General features: G+C 38.5%; 1 protein-coding gene across 1 annotated transcript in view; it reads left to right on the top strand.

Moving 5' to 3' along the window:
* STK4 (serine/threonine kinase 4) overlaps nucleotides 1-9,919 on the top strand; it is a 131,724-nt gene extending 121,805 nt beyond the window's left edge. The window contains exon 11 of the mRNA XM_074210116.1: nucleotides 6,254-9,919. Within this exon, the coding sequence (XP_074066217.1) occupies nucleotides 6,254-6,412 (159 nt within the window). The 3' untranslated portion in view covers nucleotides 6,413-9,919. The remainder of the gene's footprint in view (nucleotides 1-6,253) is intronic.
* Nucleotides 9,920-13,787: the final 3,868 nt, after the last annotated feature.

Raw genomic sequence — 13,787 nt, 5'->3', positions numbered from 1 at the left:
TCTTTAGTGGTGAATTCACCTTTTTGCTGATTTTAAAGAGATTTTATTCTCCAGAACAAGAATAGCATTTCTACTTGTTTATAGTACTTATAAAGTGCAATGTTGTTTACTTCTCTCCTTCTGCACACATTCATATATTCAGAATGCCCAGATTTACCCAGTAGTTTAATTGTTACTTTCAAACTGCTATTGCCTTGGCTTTTTGAGTTCTTCATTTTTTGAAAAGCTGTGTGGATTACCTGCCTTCTATTGCATTTAACCTCTTTAGTGGTGGGTCCAGAAGAAGCACTTCCAGATGGAACTGCTCCATCCCCTGGAAACCCACTAGGCATTCCTCCTCACATTCCCCCTGCACTCTGACACAGCTTAGTAATGATGGGTTTGCAGATTCCTTCTGCTGATGCTCAGATTCTTCCTTTTCATCAATATAGTTTTTATCCAGCCAGTTGATTATCTCATGACATTTGTTAAGGATCTTCTGTTTGTCTTCATCACCAGTTTTACCTTGCACTTTTTCTGCAGTAGCCTTCGTGTTGAAAGCATAAGATTCAAGGAAATACTTGGGAAGAAGATACATTGTCTACCTGCTTCTCGTCCTCAACCTTGTATTTCTCAGCCTCCTGGACCATTTGTCCAATGTCTTCTTTGCTCAGACAACCTTTGTCAGTGGTGATGGTGATCTTGTTCTCCTTGCTTGTGCTCTTATCCATAGCAGAGATGAGAATGCCATTTGCATCATTGTCAAATGTTAGTTCAATCTGAGGAACATCCCTAGGTGCTGGAGGGATTCCTGTGAGCTCAAACTTGCCAAACAGGTTGTTATACTTGTCTTGGCTCTCTCATCTTCATAAACCCGAATAAGCACACCGACTGGTTGTGCAAAAAGGTGATAAAGTTCTGTGTCTAATTGTCATCACTCCACCAGTAGTTTCAATTCCAAGAGAAAGAAGAGTGGCACCCAAAAACAACAAGTCCTACACATTTTCAGATATATGTTCAAAATGGTAGCCTGGACAGCTGCACCATAGGCAATAGCCTCTTCAGGATTGATATTCTTGATGAATACCTTGCCATTGAAGAAGTCTTGCAGAAGCTTCTGGATTTTGGGATGTGAGTGGAGCCACCCATCGGGAAGATGTCATGAACCTGTGATTTATCTAGCTTGGCATCTCTTAGTGTCTTTTCCACAGAGTCCAGGATGCCATGGAAAAGATCAGCATTCAGTTCTTCAAATTGTGCTTGGGTGATTGATGTATAGAAATTGTTATCTTCATAGAGGAAATCAATGGCAATACTGGCCTGGGTACTGGAAGAGAGGATACACTTTACACATTCACAAGCAGTGCACAGTCAGCAAATAGTCCTGCCACTGATGTCCTTGTGCTTTTACTTGAAATCTACAATGAAATGATTGATCATGCTGATGTCAAAACCCTCCACTCCCAAGTGGGTATCCCCAGCTGTGGACTTAGTCTCAAAGATATCATCTTCAGTGGTAAAAATGAAGATATTCAAAGTACCATGTCCAAGGTCAAAGATCAACACATTTCTCTTGACACCTATACTTTTTGTCCAAATCATAAGCAATAGCAGCAGCAGTTGGCTCATTGATGATTCATTTTGAGACTAGCAATAGTTCCAGCATCTTTGGTGGCCTGATATTGCGAATCATTGTAATAGGCTGGTACTGAGACCACAACATTTGTGAGTCTTCCCAAAGTGTAAATATCAGTAATTTCTTTCATCTCAGTCAAGACCATTGAGGATACTTCTGTAAAAACTTTTGGTTTCAAAAAATAAAAAATAAATAAATAAAAACTTTTGGTCTCCCCTTTGTACTCCATTTGGACCTTAGACTTGCCTGCATCATTCACCACTGTGAAAGGCCACTGTTTCATCAAATCTTCAATCAATCAGACATTTGGCATCAAAAACCTTGTTGGTGGGGTTCATTGCAATTTGATTCTTTGAAACATCGCCAATTAAATATTCTGTCAGTGAAGGCAGCATAGCCTGGGGTGGTCCTGTTTCCTTGGTTATTAGCAATAATCTACACTTTCCCATGTTGGAAAACTTCTACATAGGAGTAAGTTGTGCCAAGATCAATGCTAACTTTGAGTCCCTTAGACATGGTCACTGGGGAATTGGGGGTTGACTGCTATGGAGGGAAAAAGGTCCTATTCAACTGCTACGTTGAGTAGGACCTTTTTCATTTTTGATACTGGTAATTTGATTTTCTTTTTTTTATTAATCAAAGGTTATCTATTTTATTGTGTTTTTCATAATACAAAACTCTTAATGTTATTTATTAGTCAAATGGTTTTCTTACAATTTTATTAATGTCTCCTTTGATTTTCAGGATTTCTAATTTTATATTTAATTGGAGAATTTTAATTTGTTCTTTCTCTAGCTTTTTTAATTGCATGACCAATTCATTGATCTCCTTTTTCATTATTTTATTCATGCACATTTAGAGATATATTATTTCTCCTAATAACTGCTTTGACTGTATCCCACACGTTTTGGTATGTTATCTCATTATTATTATTGTCTTGGATGAAGTTATTAATTATTTTTATATTTGTTGTTTGATCCACTCATTCTTTTAAAAAAATTATTTATATAAGGCAGTGGAGTTAAGTGACTTGCCCAAGGTCACACAGCTGGGCAATTATTAAATGTCTTGAGGCCAAATTTGAACTCAGGTCCTCCTGACTCCAGGGCTGGGTGCTCCATCCACTGTGCCACTTAGCTGCCCTGACTCATTCTTTAAAATTCGATTGTTTAGTTTCCAATTAATTTTAGGTCTGTCTCTCCATGACCCTTTATTGCATGTGATTTTTATTATAGCATGACCTAAAAGAATGCATTTATTATTTCTGCCTTTCCACATTTAATTCTGGGGTTTTTTTTTATACCCTAATACATGGTCAATTTTTTGTTGTTGCTATGTGCCACAGGAAAAAAAAAAGGTATATTCCTTTCTGTCTTCATTCAATTTTTCTCCAGAGGTCTATCCTGTCTAGTTTTTCTAACATTCTATTCACCTCCCTAACTTCTGTCTTGTTTATTTTATGGTTAGGTTTATATAATTGTGAGAGAGGGGGATTGAGGTCCCCTACAGAATAGTTTTGTTCTCTGCGTCTTCTGGTAATTCATTTAGCTTCTTAAGAATTTGGATGCTAAATCACTTGGTGCATATATGTTTGGTATTGAAATTACTTCATTGTCTATGGTATCTTTTAGGAGGATGTAGTTTCCTTCCTTATCTTTTAATGAGATCTATTTTTGCAGTTGCCCTGTTTGAGAAAAAGATTGCTACCCCTGCTTTTTCACTTCAGCTGAAGCAGGATTTTTTTTACTGGTCAGTTGTTTTACCAATGAGGTCTTTTACATTTTCTTCTATTTTTTCATTGTTTTGATTTTATTTAATAAATTCTTGGTTTATCATGAAATCAGTAGCTTCCATTAGTCCTATCCTATTTCTCAAGGAGATATTTTCTTCTTTTAGCTTTTATATCTCCTTTTCTATTTCATCAATTCTATTTTTAAAAGAGCTGTTATCTTTTTCAATTGCCCAATTGTATTTTTAAAGGATTTGTTTTCTTCCTTCACTTTTTGTTGTAAGTTGTTAATTTTCTCTTGCAATTTCCCCCCCAATTTTTCCATTTGTTTTTTTTTAAATTTTTATTTATTTAAGGTGGTGGGGTTAAGTAACTTCCCTAGGTAACACAGCTAGGTAATTATTAAGTGTCTGAGGTCAAATTTGAACTTAGGTCTTTCTGACTTCAGGGCTGGTGCTCTATCCACTGTGCCATCTAGCTGCCCCCATTTAATTTTTAAAAATGTTTCTGAGCTCTTCTAAGAAGTATTTCTGGGCTGGAAACCAATTCATCCCTTCCACTCTCCTTTTCTGAGTTTGTGTTTTTCAACCTTATCTCCAAGGTAACTTTCAATAGACCCTGCTTTTCTCTGTTCTTATTCATTTTGAGATTTGTTACCTAACCCTAGGTTCTTGTGTTGGGGATAGGGCTTGCTTACAGATCTTAGAGGTTTGCTAACTTCCCTGGGCTGTTGATATTAAAAACTGGGAGGGTTGTTCAGTAGACTGACTTGAGTGGGATGCCTGAGGCTCTCTCTGCTGGGGATGCCAGCCTCCCAGGAAATGTCTGGGGCTATCTTGAGGTTGTCCACAGGCAGCCCAGTGACTGGGCTAGACCTCTGCTAGAATATATACCATGATGGTAGCTATCAATTTTTAACTAAACTTTGTTATATCCTCTGGTGCCTAGAACATCTGTACATCTACATTTAGTAAATGTTTTTGGTTTGGGTTTTTTATTAATTAAAGTTTAAAGAAAAAGAAGCCCTGCAAGTGTTAGAGGTGAGTACAGAATGGACCCCATAGCTTTCTTTAAGCCTGGACCTCTGTATTACAAACACCTTATCCCCCTTTAAATTAATTATTCATCCTTGAATTGATTTAATTCGTCATAACTTTTGTTATGTCATTTCTCAGCAATATTCCTCCCCCTTCCTCTCTACATAAATCATTCCTTGTGACAATTTTTATTTTTATTTTTATTTTATTTTTTAGGGTTTTTTTTTTTTTGCAAGGCAAATGGGGTTAAGTGGCTTGCCCAAGGCCACACAGCTAGGTAATTTATTAAGTGTCTGAGGCCAGATTTGAACCCAGGTACTCGACAATTTTTTAAAAGTTAAAAAAGACATTTCAGCAAAAAAACAAAAAAACTGTAAATGTTGAAAATAAAGGATTAAAATAAAATGATAGAAAATGTAGATTAGACATGAAATTTTTATTCTCTAAGATTTATCATGAAAGGTAAATGGTGGAGGTCATTATAATAATGACCACCCTGAACCTGAGAGAGAAGGGAATATTTTCAAAAAGAAATAAATAAATGAATGAATGAATGAACAAATGAATAAATGAATGAATGAATAAGTAAATAAGTAAACAAACAAATAAATAAAGGCTAAGGGATCTGTCTATGAGGTTGTACAATATTAAGTTGTATAATTGCTCATCAAAAACTCATCCTAGGAGGTGGCTAGGTGGCGCAGTGGATAGAGCACTGGCCTCGGAGTCAGGAGTACCTGGGTTCAAATTCGACCTCAGACACTAATTACCTTAGCTGTGTGGCCTTGGGCAAGCCACTTAACCCCATTGCCTTGAAAAAATCTAAAAAAAAAAAATCCTCATACAGTACTATCTAATGAATTGGTATCTCTTCCTGGATTTGAAATATAGTGAGGACAGGAAAAGTTTTCTAGCTTCCTGGTCATTTGTTTTTCTGAATTTGTAATTACATAGTGGGAGATACCCTCTGTTCTTGACTTCTTACCCTTTGGCAAAGGTGACTGTGAAGTGAAAGCTGAGTACTTAAAGTAAAAATCAGTCTTTTTACCAGGAGTATATATAGTTTAAAATTCTTAGTAAATTTTCTCAAAACATATCAACTAAATCTAGTAGTGTAAGCATTATTCTGTACCCCAAAGGGTATCAGGTGATATATTTTTCCTCAATCATTATAATTAGGGCATTCTTTTTTCTTTACATTTGTATTGTTGTAGTCATCATGTATATGATTTTCTTATTCAACTTCATTCTTATCAGTTCATAAAAATAACCTCATGCTTTTCTGAGTGCTTCATACTTGTCATTTCTTATATCTATCATTTTTAACACTTTTATACCATTTTTAAAGCAAATTCCTAGTCATTAACAAGTGCTACTCTGAATATTTTTAAATTGTAAAATCATTCCTTTTGTCATTGATATCCTTGGGACATATACTTGGCTTTAGAATATCCAAGTCTAGTCCTTCTTCAGTTTAAACACATGAGCTCTTTATTTTTTTCACATTTATCCATTCTTCTCATCATCAGAAAAGTATATCAAAGCCTAGGACTATAATACCCTTGTTTATCTGGTGGAAGATGAGTCTAGTAGCGAGGTGAAGTGGGAAGTGCAATGCTTGTATTTGAAGTGTTCTGATTTGAATTTGAACCCATGTCCAATGGTTACTAACCCTTGTAATCAGACCAGTTATTTCTTCTCCCCTCCCCTCCCCTCCTCTCCCCTTCTCTTCCCCTCCTCTCCTTTCCTTTCCCCTCTCCTTCCCTCCCCTCCCCTCTCCTTCCCACAAGAGTTTTGAATGAGATAATCTTTTTAACCCCTTTCCTGAAGTAGATTCTGTATTTGATATGACTCTATGTTCTTCTCCCCTAGCTCAAGAGCTGGAGTGTAGAAGACCTTCAGAAGAGGCTCTCTGCACTTGACCCCATGATGGAGCAGGAGATTGAAGAGATTCGACAAAAGTACCAGTCCAAACGACAGCCAATTCTGGATGCAATTGAGGCTAAGAAACGGCGGCAGCAGAACTTCTGAGCAAATCCCAGCCTGGTGGCAAATCTGGGCTTGATTCGCGTCTAAAGGATGTTCTGTTCCTAGCTTTCCACAAATCCTGCAAGTTGCTCCACGTTGAGAGCAAAATAGTGGGGCATATGGTTCTGCCCTTTCATGTTCCCATAAGCACCTTTGTGAACTTCAGGAATACAAATGAGCATGAAGGTCATTTTTGACAGTCACGGCTCCATTTTGATGTCCTATGTATTTAAAATAATGAGGGATCTTAATTCAGAGGGTCCATGTTAGCATTTTTAATCTTACGGTTTTTAACTCAAGGAATAAGGAAATCTCTAGGCCAGCAAGAGTTTGGGAATGTTTTATGTTTAGTTTTTCCTCAAATAGCTTTCAGTAGTTCTTGCTGATAAATTTTTTAAATATGTAAATTATAAATATGTCTACATATGCTGTGACATTGAACTACTGTACTCTTGGTACAAGTACAGCTCGAAATAGTTTAACTGTACCCTCTTCTGACTACGGTACTGTAGAATGGGTTAGCACGGGTCACTGGGAGGCCACTGGGAAAAAGAACAGGACTGAGGGGGCGGGGCCAGCCTGTTCTTTGATAGGATATTATAAAATTAAGTTCCAGCTTATTCAGCTTAGGGTGATTTGAACCTGGTGCTTGCTTAGCACTTATGACTGTCTGTTAGAAATAGTAAATCTTTATTTACTATTTGATCTTCAGGGAGAAAGAAGCCTGCTTCATGGCACCTTCTCTATGGATCATTTTAAAGCTTGTCACCCACTAACTTCTACTTATCCCCAGACACCCTGAAGACACTGGAGGCTAAATAGAAAAAACCCTGGTTTGAGTTGGGTTGAGACATCAAAAAATTCAAATGTCTTTCTTGGCTCTGTGACCTAAACATCCTAAGCCTAAACATCCTCACTTGTAAAACAAGTTTGGACAGTGTAATTGCTTTGATCATCTTCAACTCTGACATCCTCTGTTCTAACATTCCATGGCCCTTGCAGTGGTGCCTCTGCACCCGTCCATAATAGGTAATCAGACCTCTCCTTCCTTCTGGAAGGGAGACAGATCCTACTCCTGCCACCTCCCCCAAAAAGGGAATTCATTGTCCTTATGTAGGAGAAAAGCACTGGTCTGTGGAGCTCCTCCCAGCTCTGATAACTTGATATGTGACTTTAGGCAAGTCACTTCTCTGAGCCTCAGTTTCCTCATCTGTAAAATGAGGTGGTTGGACCAGAGCTTAAGGTTCCTTCCAGTTGTGATATTCTATGCTTCTGAATCCACATGCTTAATTCATTCTCTACAAGCACATTGACCACAGCCTCTGTTTCAAGTGGCACATTGTCAGATTGCTTTCATTTGCTTTTGGGTTCTTTGTTCACTTGTATGTTTAGGGGTGCTAAACACTCCTGCCTGCTTCCTTTCTTCCTTCCAGCCAAGCAGGAAGGGAAAGCTCACACCATGGGTGTGATATGCAAGCCGAAGAAGTAGCTTTAAAACTTTTTCTACCGGAGGACTTTGACACCCCCATCTAAATTCTGTCTTGAATTGTGCTGTTGTCATATCTGGTTGTACATAATAGAACTAAGTCCTTTATCTGTATATGTGTGAAGCGGTTGGGGGAATCTTTGAAATTTGAGATGATTCTTTGATATTTGGATTGTTCTTCTTTATCCAGCACTGGCCTTATTTGTTCTAAATAAACTATTCTAAAAACTGCAGTCATTGTTTCCTTTAGTTTTCTCATAGAGCAATGATGGAAGGTTTTGGTTTAATGAATGAGCTTTTCTGGAGTAGTTCTGAATTCCAATTTTGAGTTATTAAATGTTTTCATTTACCTTTGTTTCATTCTGTCACAAGGCACAGAATTTAGTGATTTAGATAAGACTTGATTAGACTCTCCAATAATGTCAGTCTGGAAAACTTTATTAAGTGATTGCTGTGAGTGAGGCACTGTGCTTAGCCTTAGGGATGTCAAGAATTGAAAAAGCTCTGTACCTGACCTCAAGGAGCTCACAATATAGTGCAGACATGCAAATATCTTTGCAGATATGAAATATAGACAGGATAAGTGGGAGACAATCTGGGAGGAATAGCAGAGGCTTTCTGCAAAAGCTTGAGTTTGAACTAGGAGTAACTGGGCCAATGGAGCACAGACTATGAAAGATCCTCCCAGGCTCAGAGGCTTTTCTTAGTCATTCTTTTATCCAAAATCCTGCTAGGTTTATCACCAAGTTGTCAGCAGATTGCACAGTAACACTCAGAAACTGGCATCTAGGTCATAAAGAGGATGCTTTTGAATAGGTGGACTTGATGGCCTGTTGGAGGGAATACAATATAATGAAATTTTCATTTCTTGAAACACAGAGCAACATATCCCAAACCCACCAGGCAATCAAGAGATTTCCTGATTGGATCAACCAATGAGCCTGATATAGTACTTGAACCAATCTAAAATCAATGGGAAAGTGGGTGTTCTGAGGCAGAGGGTGCTACAAGCACACTAGATGGGGCAGTGTGGCATTCCCAGGAAAAAAAAATATCACCAGCTTAGTTTTAGAGACTGAGGAACCAAAAGTTTAGGACTAGATGATAGTTTTGTTTTTATTTATGCACAGTTGCCATGCTCAGGGACCAAAGGTTAAGTTGCTCTGAGTCTAGTGTTAAGGATTGAAGAAAGGTCAGAAATTAATATAAAATATGGGGTCAAGGACAAGGGTCCTCTCCATGAAAAGCATCATTAAAATGTAATCGGATGGTCCCATGTATTTTCTTGATTTGCCTGATAGAGATGTGATGGACTAGAGGAACAGAATAAAGCATCATTTAAAAAAATGTAATTGGATAATATTTAACAAAAAAAAAAAACACAATAAAGTTTAGATAAGGTTAATATGTGATTTTCTGAGTCAATGTGCAGCCCTTGTGCTTCCTTGTGAATGGTTTAGTGCCCTCTCCACTCCCCTTACTCCTATTTCTTTTTTGAGTTTGACACTACTGCCCTAGATCAGAGAGGCATTGTGGAAAAATGGATAGAACTTTGGACCTGAAGTCAGGAAGACTTGAGTTCAAATCCCATCCCAAACATTTTCTCTCTGTGTGACTCTGAACAAATCACTTAACTGCTCACTCTATGCCCCTTTTTCCACATTTGTAAAATGAAGGTTATGGACTCAATAGCCTTAATGCCTCCAAATCTTATGCTCTTTTTCATAAGCTTTGTCCAAGGAGCCAATAATGTGCTGGGAAACAGATTATCTAAACCACAAGGTGGAAGCAAGATGATCCCATCACTGGACCTTATTATCCCCATTCTCTGGTTCTAGATTCCCTTCATTCCTTAATTGTAAGTAAGGCAGGGCATGGTGAAAAAAGCATTGGATTTGGCCTTAAGAGGACCAGGACTCAGATATCATTTCTATCCTTTTCTGGCTATATGATGATGGAAGCATGGTGTGCAGTTGAACCTTAGGGTTAAGTTGGGGGCAAGTCACAACCTCCCTAGGTCACCGTTTTCTCATCTGTAAAATGAAGCAATTGGCTTTGGAGATTCCTTTAAGTTCTAAATCCTTAGATCCTTCTCTCTCTCTCTCAGGTCCTATCTTCCAGTTCTAAGTACTGGGGTACTCTTCCCCAAATAAATATCATTGTACCTTGGCTTATTAATAAATATGCTATGGGAAATTATGGGGGAAGGAAATTCTCTGCATTACAATGATTACAGTTGGGCTCCAGGAAATGTATGGGAAGGCAAAGCCACAGGGGAAGGAAAGGGAATGGGCATTTATTAAATAAGCACCTACTATGAGCCGGGCAATGTGCTGAGTGATTTACAAAAATCATTTGGTCTGGTGCTGCCAGCACCCCAGGTCAAAGGTCCTGCTCACCCCAAGATGTAGAGGACTGGTCAGAATATTCACAGAACAGGGAAGCAGCTACACTCATGGTGAAATCAATTTATCATTTATTGGGAACCTACTAGGTATGGATGAGACGGTTTGATGATGGTCATTGGACTTATGGAGCTCACATTCTAGTGGGGTGTTGGGGAGTCTGGTAAGATATGATTATATACATCCATATATATCACAAACTAAATCCATTAAAGACACAATGAAGGTCTGAGGTAGGGATCAGAGAAGGCTTTATAGAAGAATTTTTTAATTGGGCTTTAAAGATGAGTAGCAATTCTACAAAGAAAAGGATAACATTCTAAGCCTTGGAATCTACATGAGCAAAAGTGAATTGAGCCCAGCTCAACCCTGCCCTCCCCCCCACCTTCCTCTGCCCATAAGCTGGGCTGTGAGACCCAGCCATAGAGACAAATGACTCCCTGGGCTCAAGTTCTTCATTTGTATAATGCTTTTAATTGATTCAAGCTTTTGCTGGAAGGGTTTGCTTCTATTGCCAGAATTGGAGGCTCCTCCAATGGGTGATCCCTCCAGCAAGCCCACAGTAGAATTTTCCATCTTTTGGTTTTGTTACTGAGAATGAGAATCCCTGTGTCCCAGAGTAGGTTGGTTCCTCTGAATACCTTTAGGCATCTTCCCTCTAGAGCCTCAGGTCCCTGCCTGACCTGGGACCCAGGCTTAAACCCTGGGAGCTGGGCAGTGGACCAAAGGACACTCATCCCAGGCAACCCCTCCAATATGGAGCTCCTACATCCAACCATCCAGCCATCCAGCCATCCATCCAGCCATTCACCTATTTTTCCATCTACTCATCCATCCATTAGTTATCTATTAATATTAAGAATGCTATAGGGAACCATTGCATTCACATAAATGATTCTATTTGATGCTCACAACTGAGAAGGTGCATTTAAAAAACTTTAAACAGTGTGGAGGAGATTGATTTCAATAAGGGGCCCTACATCAGCCATGTGAACACAAGCAAATCACTTTCTCTTGCTAAGCCTCAATTTCCTTTTTTGTAAAATGGGAATAATACATAACTACCTAGATGACAGTGCTAGTACGAGGAAAGTATGTTGTAAAGTACTATAGGAGTGTAAACCCTAAGCGAGATTTGAGTAGGATCTTGCTTATTTACAAAGGTAAGGTAGGAAACAGTGAAAATAATGGCATACTTTTCAATGACCTGGTTAGTTTTGCTGATTTTTTAAAAATTATCATCATCATCATCATTATTATTAATCAGGTGGGATAGTGCTCTGGGAGGAGTTGACAGATTGGAAAATAGGTGATGTAAAAACTTTCTTAAATTTTCTAAAAATACGAGTAGAAGCACTACTGTTATCCCTACTTTACAATTTGGGAAACTGGGAAGTAGCTATCTGAATGTTACCTAAAAAGTTAACTGTAGAGCCAGGACTCGAACAAATGCCTCTAGTCTTCCTGCAGACTGCTTACCTTCTTAAGTGCAGCTAGCACTGGGCCTGGAAGCCCCAAGTTCAAATCCAATCTTAGACACTTATCTGCATGACCCTGAGCAAGTCACTTGACCTCTAACTCAATTTCCTCATCTATAAAAGTGAGGATGGTAGCAATAGCACCCACCTCCCAGGTGATTGTGTGGATCAAATGGAATAATAATTGTAGAGTGCACATAATAAGAATTATATAAATTAGCTATTATTATTATTGTAATTGCTGCTATGTCAGCTTTGCACCTCTGCATTACCTAGAATTACAATTAGATATTTGTGGATTAACAAAAATCTCACAATCTTGCCCAAAGTTTGGGATCAAGAATATCTCCTTTTAGACTGTGAGCTTCTCAAGAGTAAGGACTATTTTACCTTTCTTATCTCTGGCCCTTAGTGCCTAATAGGTATATTGACAACCTCAATAAAGTCCTTCTTGGCCCCCCTTGTGATTCATTAATACAAGAATGATCCTTTAATAACAGGAATTCTTAACCTGAGGCTCATGGACTAACTCATTTTAAAATATAATATATACATATATATATATATATATATATATATATATATACACACATACATACATCTCTCTCTCACGAGAGAGAGAGAGAGAGAGAGAGAGAGATAGAGAGAGAGAGAGAGGTTTCAATATTTTTGGATTCTTTTGTAGTCCTGGGTATTTTATCTTATGTACTTAAAAATGTTCTGAGAAGGGGTCAGTAGGCTTCACCAGACTGCTACAGAGCTCCATGACTAAAGGGTATAAGAAGCCCTTATTAATAGGTCCTCCTGCTATCTCTGAATCCTCTGGAACAAGCCTCCTAAGAGGCTCCTAAGAAAAGGTTTGAACTGGTCTCCTTATTGGAGAAAATCATACCAAAGGTTGGATAAAGTGAGTTTTCAAGTAACAGAGGAACCAAAAACTTAGACCAGAAGAACCCAGCTAGTTTTCTCATTAGCACATAGCTCTACAGTATAAGATTGCATGATTTCAAGATAAGGAAATTCCCATTTTATAAAATAGATGTAATTCACTCACTGGCCTTTTTCCAGGTCAGATACATGAAAAGACACCAGTGCCTATAGAATTGCTTAAGAGAACTGGAAATGTGTAGCCTGAAGATACAAGATAGAAACATGTCTTCAAGTACCTGGAAAGTTGTCATGAGAAGATATCTATTCGGTTCCAGAGGAAAGAACAAGGACTAGTGATGGGAATTTACAGGGAATGAAGATTTCAACTCAATGGAAGGAATAACCTTTTAACAAATGAAGATCTTGCAATGATGGTTCCCTGTCACTTGGGATTTGCTGCATTAAATGGAAGACCACTTGATAGAGATTCTGTAGAAGGAATCGAGGTGGGCAATGTAACAATCATAGTTTATCCTAAGATGAGCCTTGGTTCTGTGTTAGTCATCCTGTTTCTTGTGATAATGGTAGTGGGAAGTGGCACATTGAGCTGAGGTTTTGGGTGATTGGGAGGAAAGAGAAATGAGCCAAGCACATGGGAGTGGAGTTGTGGCAAGGGAAGAGAGGCACAGAGATGAGTTTGACTGTGGCAAAGTACAGGTGGAAGGAAAGCGCTAGAGGTCTGGGGCATTGGAGTAGAAATGTCAGAGCCAGATAACAGTATTTGCAGTTAGAATCATCTGACATATGTCTAGCATTTAATAATTATGAAGTACTTTACAAATTATCTCCTTAATTGGTGTTTCAAAAATTCTGTGGGGTAGGTTGGGCAAATATGATTACCCCTTATTTAAAGGAAGAAACGAGAGCTCGGGGAGCATTAACCTGCCCAAAATCAACTAGTATCAGCCCAGACTTGGGCCCAGCTCTCCCATCTCTCAGTCCTGGGCTACCTCCTCTACCACATAATGATTTAAGACCCCCTTCCAGTTTGAGGTGTAAGCACAAAGAAGTTGTTTCACTCAGACTTAAGGGATAGTTGCAGATTGTGCCTGACCCTTGGAGTTGCCTGGAGAAGCAAA

Source organism: Macrotis lagotis, chromosome 1 (assembly GCF_037893015.1).
Source record: "Macrotis lagotis isolate mMagLag1 chromosome 1, bilby.v1.9.chrom.fasta, whole genome shotgun sequence".
In the NCBI taxonomy this organism is placed as follows: Eukaryota; Metazoa; Chordata; class Mammalia; order Peramelemorphia; family Peramelidae; genus Macrotis; species Macrotis lagotis.
This window is presented reverse-complemented; position numbering and strand designations above follow the sequence as displayed.